The sequence below is a fragment of the Pelodiscus sinensis genome, chromosome 15 (genome assembly GCF_052426305.1).
Source record: "Pelodiscus sinensis isolate ZL-2025 chromosome 15, ASM5242630v1, whole genome shotgun sequence".
Taxonomy (NCBI): Eukaryota; Metazoa; Chordata; order Testudines; family Trionychidae; genus Pelodiscus; species Pelodiscus sinensis.
The window spans coordinates 16,170,086-16,195,999 of record NC_143066.1 but is presented as its reverse complement, the minus strand read 5'-3'; the positions used below and the strand labels follow the sequence as shown (position 1 = coordinate 16,195,999).

Genomic DNA, 25,914 nt, shown 5'->3' with positions numbered 1-25,914 from the left:
CGGAACTCTGCTGACTCCGGATTCCATGTGGGCTCCCAGAGGTTCTTGAGCATTTCAAAGCGGAAGTGCCCACGTGGAGCCCGGAGTCAGTGGGACTTCCTGCTGGCCCTGGACTGCACATGATGTGCCAGTTTTGAAATGTACAAAACTTTCAAACATTTCAAAGTGGAAGCACCCGCATGGAGCCTGGGGACTCAGAGTCTCCCGCTGATCCCGGGCTCCATGCAGTGCTGCTGCTTTGAAATGCCAATGGAGCTGGGGTCAGGCGGGCACTCCCCAGCTGACCCTAGGTTCTGTGGAAATGCCGCACGGAGCCGAGGGTCTGCACGGCATTTCAAAGTGGCAGCGCCTCAGGGGGTATGGGATCAGCTGGGGACTCCCCAGCTGACTCCAGGTTCCACGTAAATGCCACAGGGAGCCCAGGGTCAGCTAGGGAGTCCCTACCTGACTCTGGGCTCCACACAGTGATGCCACTTTGAAATGCTGTGGCAGCATTTCAAAGGGGCAGCACCGCATAACTGATTCCGGGTTCTGTGCGGTGCTGCCCCTTTGAAATAGTGCCACAGCATTTCAAAGGGGCAGCGCCACATAGAGCCCAGGGTCAGCTTTGTGCGGCGCTGCCCCCTTTGAAACACCACCACGGCATTTCAAAGCAGCACCACATGGAGCCTGGAGTACAGGCTCCATGCAGCCCTGCTGCTTTGAAGTAACCCATTCCCCCCCCCCCCCCACTTTGCTGCCTCTATTTAATAGAGGCAGCAAGAGGGGGAGAATTGACTAGTCGACTGGACTATCCAATAAGCATTTGCTTATCAGATAATAAGGATGTTATGGACTAGTCAACTAAGCACCTCCGCCATTTCCCCCCACCTCCCACTGAGGAACGGGTAGGATCATTACTTTGGCTTCCTCTTGATCCTAATGTATTTGTAGAATGTTTTCTTGTTACTCTTTATGTCTCTAGTTAGTTTGATCTCATTTTGTGCCTTGGAGGTTCTAATTTTGTCTCTCCGTAGTTATATTATTTGTTTATATTAATCTTTTTGTAAGTTGATCTAGTTTCCACTTTTTGTAGGACTCCTTTTAAATTTTTAGATTATTGGAGATCTCCTGAATAAACTAGCCTGGTCTTCATATCTTTTGTGCATGGTGGAAACATTTGCTCTTTGCTTTTTCAGAGCCTAATGGCTCTGAAAAATTGCCAGCTCTATAACTCTTTTCCCCCTTAGACTTGCATCCCATACCATCTCCCTGAGTGTGTAAGTCTACCTTCTTGAAATATATTGTCTTTATTTGGAAGGTTTATTCATATTTCCAAATTATTACCGAACCGTTAGAAGAGTTGTGTACTTGTGCGTCATGTAACTTGAAACATTAAATATAACCCTGTTCATGTTTAAGGTGGACCCTGAACCATTCTACAGCATGTGTGCGCATGATGCTTGTGATTCCAATGTACTGAAAGCTGTCTGCAACTTGGCAGCTGCATTTGTTCATTTGTGCAGCAGAAATTTCGTCCCCTTGGAAATTCCTTCTCAGTGTGGTAAGTTTCATTTCTGTTCATTCCAAACACTCTGCCTGGGAGATGCAAAAGTTGTCTAGTAATATGGCTCTAAGTAAAAACAGAAACATCATTTCTCACTTTTTTTTTGCTTGTTTCCATGGTCAGTTTTGTCCCTTTGTCTTATTATTCAGCCTTTGTTTATCACTCAATGGATCATCACAACCTCTCATTTCTTATTCCTGCTGGCTACTTTATTTCCTTTCAATTTGCTTATTGAAAACATTTTACAGTATTATAAATTGATTCTGATTCCCCCCCCCCCCCATGGTTTTGTAATGCTATTTTTGCTTTGATATTTTGTTTTTCTTCTGAATAATTTATCTAGACTCATTTTATCAATATATTTATATATATATTGTTATTCAAAAACAAATACAAAAAAAGTTTCCCTTCCTTCCATTTTGTTAATGAAATCTGCTCATCTTCCTTAATTGTTCTTAAAATTACAAGATTAAAATAGGGGATTTGATGTAGCCATCAATTATTTCAGAATGCAGCTATTTAGAATGCAGAGGTAGAAAAACTTTCAAAAGGAGTGATTCTCAGGAATTGTAACCTTTTATACTGCCCAGATGAAAGTATGTTCATACTCTTGAGAAATTTAGAGGAAGACTGGGGCTCTACTGTATATTCACATATCTCCGCAAACTTACTCCCGATTTATGCTAGTGTGAAAATCAGAATAAGGACCATCATCTGTTCTAAATGATGGTGCCCAACAGCATGTCGAGTAGCATATTTCACTATTCCACCTATATTCTTACTACCCTATTGTTTTCTTTCTTCAAAGCAGCTGAATTATAGTGATCATTTCTCAATGGCAAGAGAAAGCTTCTGTTATTCCCATGTATGGAATCATCTGTTCTCTGCCTCAATACACAGTAGTTCTAGTGCTGATCCTAGTGCCATTTTAAACACATGTGCAATGCTAGTAGCTAAACAATCAGCTACATGCAAACACTACAGGCTTCGTCTAGACTGGCATGATTTTCCGCAAATGCTTTTAATGGAAAACTTTTCCGTTAAAAGAATTTGCGGAAAAGAGCGTCTAGATTGGCACGGATTGGCCAATCTCGACGCGCTTTTGCGCAAAAAAACCCCGATCGCCATTTTAGCCATCGGGGCTTTTTTGCGCAAAACAGTACTGTGCTGTCTACACTGGCCCTCTTGCGCAAATGATTTGCACAAGAAGGCTTTTGCCTGAACGGGAGCAGCATAGTATTTCTGCAAGATGCACTGATTTCTTACAGTAGGAAGTCAGTGTTCTTGTGGAAATTCAAGCGGCCAGTGTAGACAGCTGGCAAGTTTTTCTGCAAAAGCAGCCTACAGTGTTTTGATAAATCCTGTAGGTTAGATGTTCACATAATCACATACATTCCTGAATTATTACATCATACCTAATCTTTCTTTGCTTCCACGTATTAGAGATAACCGCACCCTTTTTGAACTGTATGTATTGTTTATTGACTACAGTAGATACATAAATAATTAAAAGCCTACTATAACTGCTGACATGGGTTATTGTTCTGCATTATATGCAACTTAAGCACAATAAAGAATAGCTTCAAGTATGGAAACATTTGAGACTATAATCTTCTGCAGCTGTTTTCAATAATGAATATTTTATTTCCATAGAATCATAGAATACTAGGACTGCAAGGGACCTCGAGAGGTCATCGAGTCCAGTCCCTTGCCCTCATGACAGGACCAAATACTGTCTAGACCATCCCTGATAGACATGTAGGATGTGTCTAAACTACATGGCTTCGTCGACAGCCATGTAGATGAGGCTGATCGGCAGAGGGAAATGAAGCCGCGATTTAAATAATTGTGGCTTTATTTAAATTTAAATGGCTGCCACGCTCTGCCGACCAGCTGATGATCAGCTGTTTGTCTGCAGATCGGGGCAGTCTAGACGCTCCCCCGTCGACATGAAAGCCCTTTGTCGACCTCCCCCTTATGCCTTGTGGGATGAGGTTTACCAGGGAGGTTGAGAAAGGACTTTCATGTCGATGGGGAAGCGTCTAAACTGCCCCGATCTGCCGACAAACAGCTGATCATCAGCTGGTCGGCAGAGTGCGGCAGCCATTTAAATTTAAATGAAGCCGCAATTATTTAAATCGCGGCTTCATTTCCCTCTGCCGATCAGCCTCATCTATATGGCTCCGTTGACAGAGCCATGTAGTTTAGACACACCCGTAGAGTACAGTCCTTTAGTTTGTTGGAGGAAAAGAAGAATCACCTTCTGAAATGTGCTATCCTTACATCACTTTCCCTTGATGAGAACATGAAAGGAAACAAACATACAAATCATTGCCATGCCACATTTGTCCAAATAATAATTTAAGATCCATTTTCAACTTGTTTATTGCACAGAAAAGCATTTACTGTAATCGATAGGATTATGCAGATAGGCAATTATGCAGTTGCCAAGATAGAAGCACTTAGATTTGCACTAATTTGTCTGCTGAATGCACTGCTGAGGCTTGGAAATAAAAAAAATTGCGGCTCTCTTGATACATGAAATGAAGAGTTATTACCTGGCATTTGTAAACTCAGTGCTACCGCAAAGGACTGATTAGTTGGTGAGTATACACATAAAATTACATTTTAACAATCTACAAAAACAAGTGTATGAGATTCTTTTACACATGACCACAGGGGAAAACCAGCAAATAATTCTGGATGTGGCCACATAATTAAAGATTTATCAAGAGAACACTCAGTACACATATGCATTCGCACTTCTAGGTCTATGCATGTGCATTACACACTCCTCAGAGGAGTTAGTGATAAATCAGTAGCTGCAGAATTTGCATGTGGACTTTATTCTAAATCCAATAAATCTAAGGTGACTATGCATCTGTTTCATTTGGGCTCCATCTAATAGATTTTAGATACATATATGAAGTGTGTTGACACTGAATATTTAGTTAATGTTGCATTCAAACAATGTTTAAAACAGGCAGATGGCAAAGTCCGTGAGATCAGCTAATAGTAGTAATTATGTAATTCATTAAAAGTTTAGTAAAGTTAGGGTCCTATCAACAAATATTCGGGCCAATTCTGGCATTTCTCATTCAAAAAAACCTCACACTAGTTTGAATGCTAGTTTTTCCTAAGTAGGAATTTCAGCATTGAACCCTGTCTGTTTTTAAACTTTAGTTAAAAAGAAAAAACCTTCCATGGATGGTTTAATTTTATATGTACAAAATCTTATGCTTATGATGGACTAATTTTATTTTAAATGTACAAAGTCACATATTCATAGTGTAAGTAAAACTTCTTGTCCTGCTTTAGGATAACCCAGTGAAACTTTATTTCCATTGAACCTTTTTATGGATGTCTTAGTTGAATGTGACATTAAATTGTTCTTGTTTTATACTCTAGTTCACTAATTGCCTTTTTATCATCTGAGATTTTAGGGCACACTATCTAGCATTGTATCACCTTTTACTTGCAGTCTGAATTTGCTTCTAATGGCAACTGTCAACCCTGAAGATGAAAAAAAATGTGTTTGACAACCTAGAAGCAACAGTATGGAAAAGAGAAATAGAATCCATGAAACCCAGGAATTACAACAGATTATAAGAAGAAAAGATTTTCAGACTATTGAGTCTGAAGAAAGTTTAATTATTACACTTATTTGTCGTTATATTACAATCAACCAGGGTAATTCTAACATAAGAGTACTTTTTATTCTAACAGAGTACTGTTGTTTGGTTACAAATCTCATTTTTATCCCAAGCCTTGAACTATAATTTCAATATAATTAAAACAATTACAATATCTTGCATCCCAGATCAATAAACTCTGGCTGCTTTATCAGAATGCTAAGTCTGAAGGTTATATTAAACAACGAAAGTACATTTCATTGTTCTGTAGGAATCCAATTCAGCCATTTGATCTGTTCTAGAGGGATTCATCTTCTAACTAATTTGTCGTCTAACATCTTTTGAGAAGAGCACAAAAAGTGAGATTTTTGAGATGCTAAAAAATAGCCATTCCTTGTGCTCTCCCACCTGATTCCCATTACGAAACAATTAGCACACATCATGTACATTAGCTTAGGGTATATCTGCACTACAGTTTTGTCGGAAAAATGGCAGTTTTTCTGACAAAACTTGAGGAACGTTCACACTGCAATTGCGTTGTTCCACAAGAAAATTGAAAGAACAGAAGAGTTTTTCCGGCATTGGTAATCCTCTTTCTACAAGGAAGAAGCCTTTTTGTGAAAGAGCTCTTTCGCAAAAAGGCATGTGTGGACGGGGAAGTGGGGGGTCTTTTGGAAGAAGAGGAAAGAGGAAAAAGCCCAGGTGCCCTGGTGGCCATTCCGTTCGTAGTAATCTCCGCTTACATGTAAGAAAGCATCCATTCAATCTGGACGCTCTTTCAAAAAAGCAGATCACTTTTTCGATGCACTTTTAAGTGTGGACTCTCTCTTTTAGAAGAAGTTTTCCCGGAAGATATCTTCCAAAAAAACTTCTTCTGAAAGAAGCCTGTAGTCAGGATGTAGCCTTAGGTGACAGATCTAATCTGTTGCCTTTTGGTAGTTACAAACAAAATGCAGATGCATCTTTATATATCATAGTTTGAAATCTTACTGCTAAATTACTTTGGATATTTTAAATCAAATGGATTTCAATATTTTGATCTTTAGGTAAGAAAAAAAACATTTTCTTTTTGACATTTGATTTTCCAGTCAATACTGGGACTACCGTAAAGTAGTTTTTTTTAAGTGAGGGAAACATTAAGTAAATATTCAATAGCAGTTGCTCAGAATTATTGTCATAAATTGGAAGAATGGGGTTCAGAAATATGTATGTTGAACATTTTTACTTTACCTTATTTTTCCTGTGATGTATTTTCCTTAACTGTTCTTAAAAATAAAGTTGTCTTGATCTGTGGAGCAAAATGTATTTCTCTAGCTGAAAAGAGTTTAAAATGTGTACATCTATCTGGCTAATTCCTGAAGGGAAACTTTCACTCGAAAGAACTGAATTCTGAACAGAAGATCAGATCCACAGAGAGCAAGAACTGCTGATTATTCCAAACACTGCCATATCAGATAATTGTTACTATTTATACTATGACATCAGTGACATTTTTCAATACTGTTAGCTTACATTGATCTTCATAAGCCTGTAGGTAATAGTATAGCTAAGGAAAGGTGACTATGCATCAGTCATCTGTTAGATTCAACATTACATGCTAATAAGATTAAAATACACTGATTCTGCAATTCAGGCAACAAAATGTGTGATACTCCAGGAGCGATAAGAATTTATGATATTTCCATGATGCTTAGGTGATTGAACACACAGGCTACTAATGAGTAGGGAGAATAAGTCATACTTGGAACTTTTATCACTTTCATCCTTAGATTTGGCTAAGTCTTATCAGCCTTCATCTCATAACCAGGGAAGATAAGTTACACGGACATTAAGTAACGTGCCAAAAAAAATCACACAGAAAGTTAGTGGCAAAGCTGGGTCTAGAAACCAGCTCCCGTAATTTTTTGCCCTCTTCCACTAGTTCTCATTGCCTCAAACAGTATCGGTTATTCAGTTCTTTTTGTATCAATGTCCAGAGATTCACAGTAGCTTTTAATACAATGTTTACTCACCCACTAATGACTATGTAAATGAGAAACTGGATTGGCTTGGGAAGTCAGCATAATTTATTTTGGTAAGAAATTGTGTAAGAGAAGTTGTTCATTTTCACAAACTTCATTACAGAGGATCTTAATTAACTATTTCGTCTAAAAAAGAGCCTTACAACCAACAAGCAAGTGAGTTGTCACCTTGCAAGAGTCAAAGATCCCCCAGCAGTGTCTGGGCACGTCTACACTAATTTTGAAATAAGCTATTTTGAAATAATAACTCTAAAAATAACTATTTCAAAATAGTGCATCCACACTACAAAACCCCATTGAAATAGCACAGAATGATGTCAACATAGTGCGTCCACACTGATTGGAGCCTGCATCACATTTAAAGCCTCCCCCACCCCCCTGGGGAAGCACTCCAGGCAGGGCATCAAGACAGCAGTCACTTCTTGTAGGTGCTGCTTGAGGCTAGCTGAAGCTCGTGCTTAAAGGGGCTCCCCTCTATAGTCATGTCTCAGACTCTTCATCTTTACCTACCTTGAGGGACAGTGAACGTATCTCACTGTGTGCTCCGGTTGCCCATGTGGACACCACAGCACTTCTGCCATGAAGGTGGATCTGCTGCAAAGCACTTGCCGGCTCTTAGACCTCATGCTGGACCTCCTGGTGCAGTTACTGCAGGCTGCCTATATGGCACTGAGGGACCAGGACCAGCAGCTCACCCTGGAACACCTCCTCACCCCACTCTACATGCTTTTCATGCATCACAGCCGCTCCCACCCTTTCCTTGCACACTGTGCACAGACTGGATCATCATGGAGCGGTGCTCCAGAACTTCCACATGCAGGACCCCTATGTGGAGCAGTGTGAGTGGCTTGCCCCTGCCCTCCGCTGATGGGACACCTGCATGTGACTCCCTCTCCCTCTCCAGAAGCATTTTGTCATCACTATTTGGAAACTCTCCAATGCTGGACAGCTCCATTGGGAACCAGGTTAGCGTGGAGAGATCGACCGTTGGGGCCATTCTCATGCAGGTTTCAGTCTCATGCTAATGTTCCAGAAGGGTGATGAAGCATTAGAACGGGGCTAGGAAGGAGGGCAGTGGAATCTCATGGAGGTTTTTCAGCCCTGCCTAGGATGGGGTTGCTCCTGCTGTGGGAAGGGGCTTGGACTCAGGGACCTCCCGAGGGCTCTGGCAACCCTGTGTTTCTCTGTTTGTATCCTTCCACAGGTGGTGAAGGCCATCAACACCATCTTGCTGTGCAGGGTCATCGTCGACCCCACTGTCACTAGCTTTGCCACCACGGGCTTCCCCAACTGTGGGCGGAGGCTATTGATGGCACCCACATCCCCATCCAGGCCCCCGAACACTGGACCTCCAATTATATCACCAGAAAAGTGCAGTTTTCCATGATGCTGCAGACCTTCATGAACCACCAAGCCCACTTCACCAGTATTAACATAGGATGGTCAGGGGAAGGCGCACAATTCCCACATACTGTGCAACTCCAGTCTCTTCCTGAGGATGCATGCTGGCACCTTTTTCCCTGATTGCACCATCAGGGATGGGGACATGGATATGGGCATAGTACTCATAGACTTTAAGGTCAGAAGGGACCATTATGATCATCTAGTCTGACCCCCTGCACAGTGCAAGCCACAGAATCTCACCCACCCCTCTTAGAATAATCCTCTCACCTATGTCTCAGATATTGAAGCCTTCAAATACTTTGAAGGCCCCAAGATGCAGAGAATCCTCCAGCTGTGATCTGTGCCCCATGCTACAGAGGAAGGCAAAAAACCTCCAGGGTCTCTGCCAATCTACCCTGGAGGAAAATTCTTTCCCGACCCCAAATATGGCGATCAGCTAAACCCTGAGCATGTGGGCAAGACTCACCAGCCAGACACCCAGAAAGTTCTCTATAGTAACTCCGTTGACCTATTTCCCATTGATAATGAATGGTCAATTAGTTACCAAGATCATGTTCTCAAACCATCCCCTTATCATAGAACTGGAAGAGCCATCAGAAGGTCATCAAGTCCAGCCCCCTGCTCTAGGGAGGACCAATCCCATCTAAATCAACCCGGCCAGGGCTTTGTCAAGCCGGGACTTAAACACCTCTAGGGATGGAGACTCCACTACTTCCCTAGGTAACCCATTCCAGTGCTTCACCACCCTCCTAGTGAAATAGTTTTTCCTAATATCCAACCTGGACCTCTCCCACCATAACTTGAGACCATTGCTCCTTGTTCTGCCATCTGTTACTACTGAGAACAGCCTCTCCATCCTCTTTGGAACCTCCCTTCAGGAAGTTGAAGGCTGCTATCATATCCCCCCTCATTCTTCGCTTCTGCAGACTAAACAGACCCAACTCCCTCAGCCTCTCCTCATAAGTCATAAGCTCCAGCCCCCTAATCATTTTGGTTGCCCTCCGCTGGACCCTCTCCAATGCGTCCACATCATTTTTGTAGTGGGGGGCCCAGAACTGGACACAATACTCCAGATGTGGCCTCACCAATGCCGAATAAAGGGGAATAATGACATCTCTGGATCTGCTGGCAATGCTCCTCTTAATGCAACCTAATATGCCATTAGCCTTCTTAGCTACAAGGGAACACTGTTGACTCATATCCAGCTTCTCATCCACTGTATCCCCCAGGTCCTTTTCTTCAGAACTACTACTTAGCTGGTTGGTCCCCAGCTTGTAACTATGCTTGGGATTCTTCCGTCCCAAGTGCAGAACTCTACACTTGTCCTTGTTGAACCTCATCAGATTTCTTGTGGCCCAATCCTCCAATTGTCTAAGTCACTCTGGACCCTATCTCTGCCCTTAAGTGTATCTACCTCTCCCCCCCAGCTTAGTGTCATCCGCAAACTTGCTGAGGGTGCAATCCATCCCCTCATCCAGATCATTAATAAAGATATTGAACAAAACTGGTCCTAGAACCGAACCTTGGGGCACTCCACTAGAAACCAACCGCCATCCTGACATTGAGCCATTGATCACTACCCACTGGGCCCGGCCTTCTAGCCATCTTTCTATCCATCTTACCGTCCATTTATCCAATCCACAATCCCTTAACTTGCTGGCAAGAATATTGTGGGAGACCGTATCAAAAGCCTTGCTAAAGTCAAGGTATATAACATCCACTGACTTCCCCATGTCCACCGAGCCACTTACCTCATCATAGAAGCTAATCAGATTGGTCAGGCACAACTTTCCCTTTGTGAATCCATGCTGACTATTCCTAATCACTTTCCTCTCATCCAAGTGCCTTAAAATGGATTCCTTAAGGATACCTTCCATGATTTTTCCAGGAACCGAGGTAAGACTGACTGGCCTATAGTTCCCTGGATCATCCTTCTTACCTTTTTTGAAGATGGGCACTACATTTGCCTTTTTCCAATCATCCGGGATTTCTTCCAGTCTCCACAACTTTTCAAAGATAATAGCCAAAGGCTCCTCAATGACATTTGCCAACTCCCTCAGTGCCCTCGGGTGCACTAAGTCCGGACCCATGGATTTATGTACGTTTAGCTTTTCTAAATAGTTCCTAACCTGTTCTTTACCCACCACAGGCTGTCCATCTTCATCCCATCTTGTGTCACTTGGCGCAGAAGTCCAGGAGCCGACCTTGTCTGTGAATATAGAGGCAAAGAAAGCATTGAGTACTTCAGCTTTCCCCACATCATCTGTCACTAGGTTACCTCCTTCATCCATTAGGGGCCGCACACCCTCTCTGATCATCTTCTTCTTGTTAACATGCCTGTAGAAACCTTTCTTGTTATCCTTCACATCCTTAGCCAGTCGCAATTCCATTTGCGCTTTCGCCTTCCTGATAACCCCCCGGCATTCTCGAGCTATACCTTTAAACTCTTCGCTGGTCATTTGTCCAAGTTTCCACTTTTTGTAAGCTTCTTTTTTGTGCTTAAGTTCACCAAGGGTTTCCCCTGTAAGCCAATCCGGTCTCCTACCATGTTTGCCTCTCTTGCTACGCATCGGGATGGTCTCTTTCTGTGCCTTCAATAAGGCTTCTTTAAAACACTGCCAGCTGTCTTGGACTCCTTTCCCCTTCATGTTAGCATCCCATGGGATTCTGCCCATCAGATCTCTGAGGGAGTTAAAATCTGCTTTTCTGAAGTCCAAGGTGTGTATTTTACTACTCTCTTTTCTTCCTTTGGTCACTGCTGTTGTTTGCTCCTTTAAACTTAACCCATAGACTCTCAACAGGTTTTTCTCCCTCTTTATACTGGAGTTCAGAGCAATCGTAGTGCTCTCTTACATATAGTGCTACTCCTCCTCCTTTTCTCTCCTGCCTGTTCTTCCTGAACAGTCTATACCCTTCCATGAGAGCGCTCCAGTCATGTGAGTCATCCCACCAAGTCTCTGTTATCCCAATTAAATCATATTTCTTGGACTGGGCCAGGGTCTCCAGTTCTCCCTGTTTGTTGCCCAGGCTTCTCGCATTAGTGTACAAACATCTCAGATAACCAGTTGATCGCCCTATCTTCTCCATTTGAGACAGGGGTCCTCCTTTCTTGCTCCTTCCTCTCTGCATTTCTTCCCAGTATCCGACTTTCCCTCTCCCCTCAGGGTTTTGGTTACCATCCCCCAACGAACCTAGTTTAAAGCCCTCCTCACTATGTTTGGAAGCCTGCCCACAAAGATGCTCCTTCCTCTCTTCGTTAGGTGGATCCCATCTCTTCCTAACAATCCTTGTGCCCGGAACAGAGTCCCATGGTCGAAGAAACCAAAGCCCTCTCTGCGACACCACCTGCACAACCACACATTTACGTCCTCAATTCGACGATCCCTGCCCAGTCCTTTCCCTTCAACAGGGAGGATGGACGAGAACACCACTTGCGCTCCGAATTTTTGGATCCTTCTTCCCAGCGCTATATAATCCGCAGTAACCCGCTCAAGGTCATTCTTGGCTGTATCATTAGTTCCTACGTGGAGAAGCAGGAAGGGGTAGCGATCCAAAGGTTTGATCAGCTTGGTAAGCCTCTCAGTCACATCCTGAATGCGAGCTCCCGGTAAGCAGCACACCTCTCGAGATTCCAGGTCCGGATGGCAGAGGGATGGTTCAGTCCCTCTTAGGAGGGAGTCCCCGACCACCACCACCCATCGTTTTCTTTTGGGGGTGGTGGCCGTGGAACCCCCATCCCTAGGACTACGCATCCCATGCCTTCCAGTAGATGGTGTTTGCTTCTGGTTTCTTCCTTGTGAGGTCCCTTCCAAAGAATTCACCTCTGCAGAGCCTGTGGAGAGAACTTGAAAGCGATTACTTACCTCTATAGCATCGGGGGATTCATGTGCTGGCCTTTTTCCCCTTCTAGAAGTTACATGCTGCCAGTTCTCTTCTTGGTCACGTAGTGCCCTCTCTGGTTCCTCTGCCTTCCGTGCTTGAAGGATTAAGCGCTGCCTTCTATCGAGGAAGTCTTCATCCTCTCTGATCGAGCGTAGGGACGACACTTGGGCCTCCAGTCCTCTAATTTTTTCTTCCAAAATGTCAACCAGCTTGCACTTCATGCAGATGAAATCTGTTCTGTCTTCTGGGAGGAAGACAAACATGGCACATGCTGTGCAGGTAACAGCAGCAGACCCATCACCATCCATCACTGCTGTCCTGGAAAAGGGATTTAAAAGAAAGGCAAGAAAACCTCCCGCCCTTCCCTCTCCCCTTCCAAACTCCCTCTCTAAACTCCCTGTTAGCACTCACCTGTTCGCCCACTGCCTTATAAAGCCCCTCCCCCTACCAAGGCTCAGCCAATCAGCAGAGGCTTCTAGAATTCAAACTTTAATTAGAAGCCAACAGTTTCCACCTGCCAATCACAGCCAATCACAGCCCCTACCAATCATAGCCAATCACACACAATCTCCATCAAGGGGAGGGGGAGGGCAAAGGGGAAGTGGAAAAAAAGAAAAAAAAAAGCCTCACTCTCAAACACAGGGGGAAATAAATAAATAAATAAACAAACAAACAACAAAAAAAGAACACACACCAACCCTCACGCACAAACACAAGCTCACCACACAGCAAGAAATCCCCAAAAACAACACACACTTCCCTCAAGAATCCTGTATCTGCTTCTCCTTTACCTGGAGAACTCCCTCTCTAAACTCCCTGTTAGCACTCACCTGTTTGCGTAGTAAGCAACGCAGCCTACCCCTTGCTCGCCTGGCTAATGCAGCCCTACACAGGACACCTGGACCCCACCAAGGAACAGTTCAATGCCAGAATCAGCAGGTAGAGGGCACCTTTGGCCGTTTCAAGTAAAAGTTCTAGTGTCTCCTCACCCACCTGAACCTTGGCGAGAGGAACATCCCCTAGGTTAGTGTTTCTCAACTTTTATTTTATAAAGTACCCCTTAAAAAAAAGTACCCACAGCTTTCAGACACACACAATTTGTATCTTCCATTGCAATATATTTGTTTAAACAATTTAATTGTAGCTAGGTGGGTGATGAAATCTTTGGGTGTAAAAAGTACAAAAATAATAAAGCACCATAAAACTTAAAACAAAAATTAAGTTTTCTCCAAATTTCAGTTGTGTTGACATATCCCCCCAGACTCCTCTCAAGTACCCCAAGGGTACTTTTGTACCACTGGTTGAGAAACACTGCCCTAGGTGGTGGCTGTCTGCTGTGTCCTACACAACCTGTGAGAGAACAAGGGGGAAATGTTATTGCCAGGATTGGGGGCAGAGGTTGAGTGGCTAGCCAGGGCCTTTGAGCAGCCCTACACAGCTACCATTCAGCAAGCCCATCAGGGAGCTGTGTGTAGCCGGGAGGGGACAGTTTCAGCCAAGGCTAGCTGTGACACATTCCCCTGGGCCTCCCCCCAAGGTGCCTCTGCATTGTCCATCTGTGCCTTTCCTCCCACATCCCTCCCTTCTCCCTCCCTTCTCCTGCATATAAACCAGACTTTTTGGTTTGAAACAAATTATATTTATTTGTGGTAAATATAACTGGGGACGGACTGAGGAAAAAACCTGGGAGGGGGGAAAAAAAGGGAGAGGAGGGGCTCAGGGATGGGGGCTGAGACTGGCATCTGCCTCAAGTGGTCCCAGGCCTCATGTGTGGGGCTCTTGGTGGCCAAGGGGAGGGACTAGGGGGAGAAGCTGGAGGAGCGGGAGTCGCGGCGGGTGCTGGGGGAAGTTGGGGAGCGGGTGCTGGGGGGTTGGTGCTCGACTGTTCAATCACAGCAACCAGGCAGTCGATGGCGGCGGTGTGTGCCATGCACATGATCTGGGTCTTCTGGGACAGTTCCTTCTCGCTGGTGTGGCACCACTTCTGGTCAGCACGGCGCTTGTCCAAGTCGGCGTCCCACCTCTGTTCCTCCCACTCGAGACACCGCTAGAGGCCACGCAGGCAGTCCAGGTGTTCCTGCCCCAGGTCGTCATGGGGTCGCCTGCACTTGCAGGATGGCACGGGAGGTGGTTAACACACTGCACTTGCAGCTGGTTGAGCTGTGAAGAAAAGCGAGACGGGCAGTCATCCCAGGAAACACTGCATGAAGTCTACCCCTCATCTCAGAGCCGACACTAAGGTCTCAGTTCAGATGATGGCAATGGGCTTTGAGCAAGGCCATCTTTGGCCGAGGCAGCAGGCACTGTCCTGCAGGGGCATGGATGTCCCAAGGGACTCTCACTACCCCACATCCCAGGGATAACCAGGCATGAGAAGTTGCTGGCCAGGCCAGGAGCGGGGAAGCGACAGAGCAGATTGCCTTCACTCCATGCCACGCACACACTGGGTCTGGCACTGGAAGCGTCCCACCCGGAGAGGACTTCTATCCCTGCCTGCTGGAGGAGAGTGGGAGAGGCTGTTGTGGGAGGTGTGTGTGAGCGGCAGACACTGCTTGCTGGGGAAGGTGCTACTAGGGTCCCTCTTCCTTCCCCTGGCAGATTCCCATTCTGGGGCTTAGTGTCCTCCGCCTCACCACACTTGACCAGAAGCAAATGCTGCCCCAAGAGTGCGAGCATAAGCCTGTTGCATGTGCAGCATTGCTGTGTGTGTCCATGACCCCAGCTTCCTTTGTGGTGGCTTGTGTTGGGAAAGCATCCCACCAGAGAGTTGGGAATAAGGCAGGCCTCCCCAGAAACCCTGAGAAGGAGCAACTGGTTCCTATGTGGCAGCCTCGTGCGGCTATCTGCTCTGGACTGGTACTCCATGTGCATAGGCTGCTGTTCAATCCCCAGGCGGAGCAATGTGCACACAGCCCCTTGCCGACCACCACCTCCCCGATGTGTGTCTAGGAAATTAACTCACTTGAAGGGCCTTCCTCAGTTTTGTTTGAACCCTAGCAGACATCCTGGGAGGGGAATACAAGCTCCAGGGAGATGACCTCCTGGCTGGCAGGCATTGTGTCCTGGTTGGCCTCCTCCAACTCCTTCTAGTCCACAGCCTGACCCTCCTGGAGGCTGATGACTAGTGTCTCCAGGCCGGAGTCAATGATGAGGTGGGAAAGGGACTGATCCCCCTCCCCCTAGGAGGTGGTTCAGCTGATCAAAGTAGTGGCATGATTAGGGTGCTGCCCCGACCGGGAACTGCATTCCCTGGCCTTTGTGAGGCCTGGCACAGTTCCTTGATCTTCATGCACATCTACTCCTTGTGGCCCTTCTGGCCACCATCTAGCCATATAAATCCGCATTCCTGTGCCTGATGCAGAGATCCTGGAGGTTGGTCTCTTCTCCCCAGACCTCAGTTAGATCCAGGATCTCTGCACCAGACCAGGAAGGGGACCACCTCTTCCACCCCTGGCCAGGGCTTAGAAGTTGGCTGCCAGCTCACTAGCAGCCCTGGCGGGCTGGAAGCGCTGGAGTCAGTCATTGCAGCACAAATGGGTCCTGCAATGTGGCACAGGGCTGGTAGGGCCTGCATTGTGCCACAAGCAATTTCCCTTGTGGCTGCACCTTTAAAGGCTGCAGGGGAAGGGGAACTATAGAGTTTTGAGGGGTGTGGACAGTGGCCACCAGAGCAGCTGAGAGAAGCCCTGCAAGCCAATTGTTCAGAAATAATCACAGCTGTGCACTCCACACTCACGCTATTTTGAAATAGGGGTTATTCCTCATGAAACTAGGGCTTAGTTTGAAATAAGAAGCCCATTCTTTCAAAATAATTTTGAAATAACGTGCTTGCTGTGGGGATGCTCACCTTATTTTGAAATAACATGAGTTTTTTCAAAATAATGCTATAGTGTAGACATGCCCTTTGAGAACATCTCTTCACTTTGGGAACAAAACAAGGAAAATATAACAAGAATTAAAAGTGCTCATCAGCTCAAAAAAAGGAGGACGCAGTAGTCGGTTCCAAAATGGCCATGGTAAAGCCCCCAACTGTTTGTTTCTGCCACACAGCCAGCCCCCTTTAAAAACAGGGTTTTTGGAGTACTTTAAACAAACAGCTATATTTTAAAATGGCTTTAACCTTCTAGGTAAGTCCATGTGCCTGTCTGCTGGACAGAAGGCCACAATGAAATATGGAAACAAGAAAACTTCCTTTAGATTTTTATCATCTACACTATTTTCTTCAACAGCTAGACAGCAAGATTATAAGTGTTTTACATATATACCTTAAGCAGTCATAATTCCATGCTGCCTGTATCAATGAATGACAATGTAATAGGAAGGTATATGCTGTCTTTCCAAGCTGTTCTTACAATATTGATTTGCTTTTGTCTTTGCTGTTTATCCAAGAACAGATGGGGCTATGCACTGTTTCCTGGTTTAAGTACCTTGATAATGGAAAAAGTTTATAATACAGGATGTGATCTATGGCTGCCCCTTAACGAAGTCACCATTTTTGCCAATGCTATTAGTTTCTATGTGTACACTATGCATTTTATCAAATTTAAGTAGCATTCACGGAACTAATGTACAACTTTACATCATGGCTCTAATGTAGTTTTGGTGTTGACAGAGAAGCCTTTTCCCTTGTATAAGCCCAGTCCTGCAAGCTGCTCCACATGGGAGTTTGAAAGAACTCTTGCAAGCATGGGGGACTTCCTCATAGACTTTAAGGTCAGGAGAGACCATTATTGATAATCTAGTCTGACGCCCCTGCACAATGCAGGCCACAGAATCTCACCCACCCCACTCCTGGAATAATCCTCTTACCTATATCTCAGATATTGAAGTCCTCAAATGATGATTTGAAGACCCTAAGATGCAGAGAATCCTCCAGCAAGTGATCCGTGCCCCATGCTACAGAGGAAGTCACATATGTGAAAGTATGGTAAGGGCTGTTTTGAGGCATTTAAACATGATCCTTGCTAGTCTGGTTTCTCCGGCCAACATGGCCAGGAAATCTTCCCAACACCTCAGCAAAACCAAGGTCTAAACTAATTCCATAGTTTTAAAGTCTGAGAGGGGTAGCTGTGTTAGTCTGTAACTTTAAAAAATGAGTAGTCCTGTAGCACCTTAGAGACTTTATATGTGCGCGCGTGCACGCACGCACACACACAGAATGAATGAATCGTGAGCTTTCAGGGGTAAAAACCTACTTCCTCAGATGAGAGGGAAGATAAAAGGGGGAACCTCCCAATTTGTAACAGAAAAAGAAGGGAGAGGAGGATTTAAAAAAAAAAAATACCTGTCAATTGTAATGCCAGAGCTAATAAGGCTAATTGAGTGGATTGGAAATGTCCCATACTTAGCTTTTGATGTCATTTAGGTGTTGAATATCATGGCCAATCTAGTTCATATCTTTGTTTAGGCTAGGAGAGATAGTGTCAAATTTGCATATGAAGGCTAGTTCTGCAGTTTCTCTCTGTAGTTGGTTTCTGAAATTCCTTTGTAGAAGCTACTTTTAGAACCATGAGTGCCCAGGTAGGTTAAAATATGCTCCTATACTTTTTTTTTGTATTACTATTACTATTATATCTCACTTGTGTCAATTTAACCTTTGTTGTAGAGACTGTCCAGTTTGGCCAATATTGCTGGCACTTGATGGAATATATCACATTAGAGGATATGCTGCTGTATGAGCCTTTGATGTTATGGGTTGTGGTTAGGTCCTGTAATGGTGTTGCTTGTGTGGACAGATTTGGCTCTTCTACAAAGGAATTTCAGAAACCAACTACAGAGAGAAACTGCAGAACTGGCCTTTTGATACTATATATATATATATAGTTGTTAGTCTCTAAGGTGCTACCGGACTACTCATTGTTTTTCTATAGTTTTAGGAAGACACACACAAAAATCCTATCTATGTTGATAAAAAAAGTGATGCTGATATTTAAACATAGCTAAACGTGTCAAGATAGTTTGCCATTAAATTATTTGGAAATTGGTCTGATGATTTATAAGTAAAGAGCTTTGTAAATAGTGATTGACTTTGTTGAACAAATTTACCTTTTTTTTTTAAAAAAAACAATCAATATATTGAATATGTGCTGGTAATTCCAAACACTGTTAACATTTAAACTGCAAGGACATCTGCAAATAGAGCAAAAAGCTAGAAGAACAGTGAGACAGAAATTAAAGCAGCAATGACAGCTCTTATTATTTTGTAATATTTATATTAAAGTAGCACCTAGAGCCCACAATGGTGATTGAGACCAACTTACTACACTCTACTACAACCCTGCCAGACGTTCAAAAGGATGGTTTTAGTTTTGAAGAACTCGCCATCTAAGGACATACAGACAAGTAGAAAAAGGACAGAAGAAGGGAAGAAACCAAGTAGGAGTTTTATACATGTCAATTGTAGATGACAAGGCAGAAGGGGATCTTTAAGAGGGTCTTAAAAGTGGATAGAACAGGGGCTTTGTGGAAGTGTAATTGGGAATGTTCTCTCTAATCTTTTTGCAAACGTGGAAAAAATTGTGTGTACACAGAGGCAAGTAGAAACAAAAAACCTAACTGTGGGCACTCTGCTGGGTGGCATTTGAATTTTTCCTGAGTAGCTGCATAAGTACACACTTCACAGGGCACACTAGTGGATTTACCCATAGAGGAGGGTAAACAAGACACTGACAAATGGATTCTGTCAAGAAATATCCTAGTGATGCAATATTTGTTCTGCATTTGGCAAGCTCAAAATCCATTCCAGAAGTAAAAAACTCATGTTCCTCCTATTATGTCCCTGACAGTTAGGTATAATACTAGCAGATGTTCAAGGTGCAGGCAGACACTTTTGCTCAGAATGAAGTACCCATTTAACAGGTTACACCATGCCATAATGACTTAACATGTTAAAATAACTTTACTAATTTAACGTACAAAACGTTACTGTTTAATGTTTAAATATTCAATGTGAGAAAGCCAACAGTCATGCAGTTATTTACTCCCTAACCTAGAGTCATACATGCATACTGATCTACTGTATTATCAGTGCACTCATGCCACTAAATGACCAGGAGATGGTGCTCTCACCAAGTTCAACAGAAAACCTGTTTTTTGGCTCCTATTTCTGCTGTTCAAACATAGGATGTTTAGAGAGAAACTTTTCTATCAAAGTAAACTGTGAGTAATATGACAGAACTCAACCCAACAAAGTTTGTTAGGCAATGCACTAATGTACTTATTGAAAAGATACTAATTTAAAAAACAAAGATACTTTAAAAACTATTTGCAGCTGAATACTAGGGTTGGTGAAACATCTGTGACTGGTAGCAACTGGAGATTGGTATTACTTTATTTACAGAATAGGAGCAACATACGTTCTCCCTGCACAGCTCTGTGAATTAAGGATGTAAAACCCCATGTAATTGGTTAACCATCTAAAAATGAAGTTTACTTCACACTTAACAGGTTAACCAATTAAGGGGCCCAGAGTGGCCCACCAGGGACAGAAGCTGCTCCAGATCCCCAGAGTGACCCCTGGCCATGGCGGGCTCTGCAAGGCTGGAGCAGCCCCCTGTCCACCATGGGTGGGAGCTGCTCTAGCTCCCACCAGTTAACCTCTCACATCCCTACTGTGAATGTGTACCAGCTGTGACTTGATGAGACTACAGCAATCTCCATATCCATTCTCCGCAGAGACTGCCAACAAAGCCAATAAATAGCTGTACATATGTCCTGTGCTTCTTCTAAAGTGGACACATGTACAACAAAACTTCTGTTAAGTAAAAACAGCAGCAACCTCTGAAACCTGTAACATCTTTCTTATCCATTAACAAAACAGGACAATTATTTTTAAGCATCCTCGTGTTATTCTTTTGCATGGTAAATTTTCCCTCCTGATTCTTAAATAAGCAATTTATAGCCTCCCCCACAGACAGGGAAAGGATGCCATGTTGATGGAAAAGCAGCTCACATTAACCCTGAACTAGGTCAGATCAGGTCTTTCAAACTGGCAGAAGATTCTATCAGCGCTTTTGGTGGGTAAAAAATACATTGTATTTCCTGTTGACTGGCTGAGGAAGCTCAAATGCCAGCAGTGCATTGCTACTTCATTTATAAAACATGCAAGAGTAAAACATACAGCGACCTCTGATTATGAGGCAGAGAAAAATCCATCACTCAGACCACCTAAAATATTATTACAATTCTCAGATAGCATAAGCCCTCCTTAAGTATCAGTGGAATTTGACCCTACTTCTATTCAATCCTGCAGTTTCAGAATTCTAAGTATTAAATACTGATTCTTGACCACTAAACTGTTAACTAAAGAGGGACTGGTCATATTATAAGTTGTTACTGCAGATTTTAGGGCAGCTTGATTTGTAAAGTGCTTTTGCCAAAGACATGGTGGAAATATATGCACTTCACATACAGCATTTTTGTATGCAAATGAGACTCAAATGGCAAAGAGCAGACAGACTGCGTAAGGAACATATCAGTGCTCAAGTTAAGTATATGGTTTAGTCCAGGGGTGGGCAATAATTTTTGCAGGGGGGCCACAATGAATTTTGGTAGGTCAGACCAACTCCATCCCTGGAAGGGGCAGAGCTGGGGACTAACCTCCCCCCAAAGTTGTCTGGGGCCAGAGGCTTTGAATTAAAAACATAACAAAGGGCTCAAAGTTCCTGGCCCCACTGCTACTGCATTACCTGGCAGCCACCTGGGGTTGCTGCGGCTATTTAAAGGGCTCTCGACTCTGGCCTCTAGAGGGGTAGTGTCATGACCGGGAGGTGGGAGCCATTTAAATAGGATCTGGCTGCCTGAGACACAGCCTGGAAATTCGGTGGCACAGGCAGCAGGCTATAGATAGAAAACAGCCAGAAGCAGTCCACAGGCCAGATCAAAGTGTTAGGCACTAGGCAGGCTGGATCTCGCTCACATGCCACATCTTGCCCAACCCTGGTTTAGTCAGAACAGGTGTATGGTTTGAACACAACGCAGAAGCCAGGAAATCCAGAGTTCTTAACCAACCTCTATCACAAAGTTTGTGTTGATTTGGGTAAGTTATGTCAGTTCATTTAATTGTACCTCAGTAACCATACATGACAATAATGGCCGTCCCTACATGGAAATATACAGTATCAACCCCTTTGAAAAAATACTAAGTATTTCTAGTGCCTACAACTCATATAATAACCATTTTTTATTTCCCTTACCCCAAAACACTTGAAACCACATGGAAGGCTAATGAGAGGCGAACATGTTCATGGCCTTAGCTCTAGCAAAAAACCATGGTGTGGACCAGGAAATTGAAAGAGTTGAAGGAAGCTTATTTCACCACTCAGATTACTGTATACTAAACTATACAGCCACAGACAATACCTTAAAACTTGGTACATACTGGCCACACGGTGTCTAGACAACAGCAATACACAGAGCAAAACAATGTTGCTGTTTTATAAATATGAAGCAAGGGCAAAAGTTCTGAGAAGAGAGAACTGTTCATTTGATAGCCAGCTCCAAGTTCAACTTTCTTATGAATCTGTTTCAGTTTTGAGTTCCCAGAAAAGAACCTGGCTTTGAAGAGTCAGATTGAGCTGAGGGTCCACTGCTCTAACATAAAATGCACTTAAAATGTTTGCAGTATACTTTGTAAGATGCTCTGGGTTACAAAGAAACTCTGAAGCTGCACTACAGCTAGAACAAGCCACAAGCCAACAATTGTCAAATACAGTACAGTTTTAAGCCAAACAAAGGTCACTAATTTTCCAATAATTTGTCTCCAGTTTTGATTTGTTTTTACAGAGGTACAGACTTCCAACTACAATGTTTGGATCCACATCTAGATTCTGAAACATCCCAAAGCGTGGGTTGGTCAAATGTAGTGCTTTTTATCAAAACATTTTATACAAACTAATTTCCATGCAAGTCTTGGTGATCTTCATTTTGCTCTATTCTCAGATGAAATTGAAGTTCACAGAATAAAAATCATTAAGATGTGAAGGGATCTGCTACCAAACAAATAAAAATGGTTGTCTGACAATGTTACCACTAAGGAAAATTTGCTGGAAGTCTTTAATTTACAAGCAGACTTTTCTCCAAACCCATACTGTAACATTTTGTATACCTGTCTCAGCTTATCACACATATAATCAACACAACCCCTCAAGCCTCTGCAGTAACATGGTCTCATTATTCAAAGTGCAATACCTGATCTTACATTCAGTTTGTGGTTTATAGTAAGGGTTGTTTTCATATGTTCAAAGTTAATTAACATTGTAATTTAATGCTGTCATACTTGTCTTTTCCTCACAACCTATAGAGCTACAGAATATGGATAATGCAATATTCATTTAGAATGCATGAATTATATTTATAACAATTATATTTAATATAATATTTCGGGGCAAAAAAGCAATATCATACACTTGCCTTTACAGGAAGAGGATGTAACAAAGGTAAAAATAATATATATGTAACAGTAACTTTAAAGAGACAATGTATACTGAAACAACAGTCTTTCCATAGAAAGAAAAAGTAATGTAAAGATGCATAATCAAGCTATGGTAATCTTACAGTGTGAGGTCGTGAGAGTACTTACTTCTTGGTCCTAGACATATCTATTCCCTGTGAATCTATCAAATCTCTGTATAGTTTACTGAAAAGTGTAAGTTTTCTTATCATGCTGCTTTTAATATAAATATCTCTAGCTCTTGAATCTCAGTCAAATATTCACTGAAGTAATTTGAGTTGCACTCATTTTCTCCAGTTGTAAATTTAGTTGCATGTCCATACCGCTTAAAACTGTTAGTTTATGAACTAAGTTATCCATGGGCGGTTGGTGCAGCTGGAGCTGGGGGAGGTGGCCTGCCAGCCCAACCTATAGCTCCGGGCCCTCATTAGGAGCACAGGAGGCAGGATGGTGTACCGAGCATACTCCCCCAGGGAAAGAGATGGGACAGCGCGCTAAGCATGTCCCACCCTCCCTGGAGCACCAGGGAGGGACAGAGTCCACTGAGTGCTCCTCTCCAGCCTCCCTGGAGCACTGGGGAGGGGCAGAGAGGTGAAGGAAGCATGAATGCAGCTCAGTTCCCAGAGCACTGGGGGAGGAGAAGCTGGGTAAGGTTTCAGCTTCCCCGGCCAAGAGCACAGGGGAGGCCAGATGCTGCGGGCAGCAACACTCTGCCCCCAGAACACCTATAGTAGGTATTCTGGGGGCAGACTGTGGGTGTGGTGGGGCCAGGCTGGCAGTTTGGGAAGGCAGAGCCTTCCCCTGTCTAAGCCACTGGACACCCATGAAGTTATCTATCAAAGTGTTCTCCAACAGAGACTGCAAGTTCTCCTGCCAATGTTTTGAGCTAAGGTCCAAATGACCTAAAAGCAAACATTCATGTTTTCAGGTCCTTTAGGCTGCTGACAAAAATACACAGCACCTAAGAAATGTTTCTGTGCAAATCCTCCACTTCAAAGCTCCACATGCTCCTGTGTATTGGATTATCAGAAAGATCTGTCATCTTCACAGCTCGAACAATAGGCTCCGGACTGCAGGAGTGTACCAAGCCCATTACCATGACATACTTTCCTAGAAAAGAGAGAACAAAACACAAATGATATTCAATATTTTCAATATTCTTGCTCCAAAACAAGATTCTTCCATTTTAAACTACTCAAATATTTTGTTGCAAAGCTGCCAAAATGTGAGGCAGAGCAGACTCTGAGAAAAAATGTTAAGAGTCATCAAAGGCTTGATACCGTGAAGATCTGAGCATCCTTAACATGTCACAGAATTAGGCCATACATAATATATGGTCGACTATTAAATCCTCCTGCTTCAAAGCATAAACTGATCACCAGGTGGGAATTAGGAAGAAATTCCTGCCCCCGTTCAATAATTATACATATCTCCTAGCATTCCCAGGTTCTGCAGGCTTTTTGTCCCCAAAATTTCGTGTCCTGATTTAAGATGGTCTTACAGAGACAGGCTAGACTTGACTTCATACTCCAGGTGTTATCACCCAGATGTTATCACCCAGATGTTATCACCTGGGCCCTGACACACACACAGGTCTGCAGTGCAGTGTCAAAATGTTGGAGGTAGAGTTACTTAAAAGCATAATTTGTACATAGGATCAGGGCCTGAAGCATCTGGTATAAAGTACCTCTGCAGGTTGCCTATCCTCTGCAGTATGATCCCCAGTCAGCATGGGGTGGGTGCCTCTGAATCAGAATGGGAAGGAACCTTAAGTGGTTATCTAGGCCAGTATGTCGCTCTACCTACAGCACATGTGTGGAACTCACAGGGTGCACTAGGCTCTCCCCTGTATGTGGATGGGTGGGTCCAAGTACAGTAGACCCCAGATGTGGGGGAGTTTCCAAGGATGAGATCAGTAAGCCTCCCCCCACTGTTGTGTATGGGGGAGCCCCACAGGGCACGAGCAACAAAGCTCCCTATGGGGGGGCTCCATGGGCCAGGAGCAGCAGGGCCCCTCCCCATAAGGGCCCCAGGACACTGTTGGTGGCAGGTGGTGGGGGGAGCCCACGGGACAGGAGCAGCCCCCCAAGAGCTTGGCGTGGGTATCCCCACGGGGCAGGAACAGCCCCCCCAAGAGCTTGGCGTGGGTATCCCCACGGGGCAGGAGCAGCCCCCCCAAGAGCTTGGCGTGGGTATCCCCACGGGGCAGGAGCAGCCCCCCAAGAGCTTGGCGTGGGTATCCCCACGGGGCAGGAGCAGCCCCCCAAGAGCTTGGCGTGGGTATCCCCACGGGGCAGGAGCAGCCAAGCCCCCAGCCCAGCGGCCGAGGGCCCCCCCCACTCGCGGAGACGGTACCTGCGCTGAGGCACGGCCGCCCTTTGGGGACCCGCTCCACCCCCAGCACCGTGAAGGGGCCGCTCTCGTCCTGCAGCCGGGCCGCGCTGCCCCCGGCCTCCACCGCCAGCACCGAGCCCTGCATCCACACCACCCGCACGGCCAGCGGCGCCCGCCCGGCCTCCTCCCGGCCCAGCAGCCAGGACCCGCCCGGGCCCCGGCGGCCCGGCCTGAGCTGGGCGGCCAGCACTTTCACCGGCGGGCCGCGCGGCTCCCCCGCCATGCTGGCCTGCGCTCGGGCGGGCCCGGCTGGCGGCGCGCTCAGGGGCAGGGCCCGCGCGCCGCGCCAGCAGCACTTGGTCTCCCGCCCGGGCGCCAGGCCAGGCCGCTCCCGCCGCACGGGCCGGGTTTGCAGGACGGGGCGTAACGCAGCGTGCAGCGGCCTGGCGAGCCGCGTCCTTCCTGCTCCTTCTGCGCCCTGTTCTGACGCTCGCCTGCTTGTTGGGATTTTACCGCGTGAAAAAAGCCGGGGGAGCCCGTGACACCCGCGCGCGGCGCCGCCAGACGCCTCCCCCCTCCGCCTTACAGGGAGGCTAGCCCCGGGCCCATCCCTTTTCTCTGGGGCTGGAGGAGCCTTGGCCAGCC

The 25,914-nt window shown here is 44.9% G+C and overlaps 2 protein-coding genes across 6 annotated transcripts in view; one reads left to right on the top strand and one right to left on the bottom strand.

The window, feature by feature from the left end:
• APOLTP (apolipoprotein lipid transfer particle homolog) overlaps nucleotides 1–6,639 on the top strand; it is a 232,974-nt gene extending 226,335 nt beyond the window's left edge. For 3 of the 4 annotated variants that reach the window (XM_075899315.2, XM_075899314.2, XM_006128511.5), the window contains 2 exons: nucleotides 1,402–1,543; nucleotides 5,028–6,638. In XM_075899315.2, the coding sequence (XP_075755430.2) occupies nucleotides 1,402–1,543; nucleotides 5,028–5,032 (147 nt within the window). In that variant the 3' untranslated portion in view covers nucleotides 5,033–6,638. Of the gene's footprint in view, nucleotides 1–1,401; nucleotides 1,544–5,027 lie in introns of all 4 variants that reach the window. The other variant, XM_075899317.2, reaches the window with a different exon arrangement.
• Nucleotides 6,640–14,296: 7,657 nt separating this feature from the next.
• On the bottom strand, nucleotides 14,297–25,772 carry RMI2 (RecQ mediated genome instability 2). Of its 2 annotated transcripts, XR_012896121.2 has the most exons (4): nucleotides 25,291–25,772; nucleotides 23,897–24,045; nucleotides 17,295–17,381; nucleotides 14,297–14,645 (listed from the first exon to the last, which is right to left on the bottom strand). XR_012896121.2 is itself a non-coding variant. In XM_075899320.2 (3 exons), exons 1-2 carry the CDS (start codon nucleotides 25,550–25,552, stop codon nucleotides 23,897–23,899), a joined length of 411 nt encoding a protein of 136 aa, XP_075755435.1. In that variant the 5' UTR covers nucleotides 25,553–25,768; the 3' UTR covers nucleotides 14,297–14,645. The 2 variants fall into 2 exon arrangements, 1 of the variants encoding a protein (XP_075755435.1); XM_075899320.2 differs by lacking the exon at nucleotides 17,295–17,381 and having other exon boundaries at nucleotides 25,291–25,768.
• Between the last annotated feature and the right edge of the window lie 142 nt (nucleotides 25,773–25,914).

Excerpts from the sequence above, each read along its gene's own strand:
- RMI2 (XM_075899320.2), bottom strand. The coding sequence starts at position 25,552 with ATGGCGGGGGAGCCGCGCGGCCCGCCGGTGAAAGTGCTGGCCGCCCAG. Across the intron at positions 24,046-25,290 it reads GCGGCCGTGCCTCAGCGCAG|GAAAGTATGTCATGGTAATG; the intron begins GTACCGTCTCCG and ends TCTCTTTTCTAG.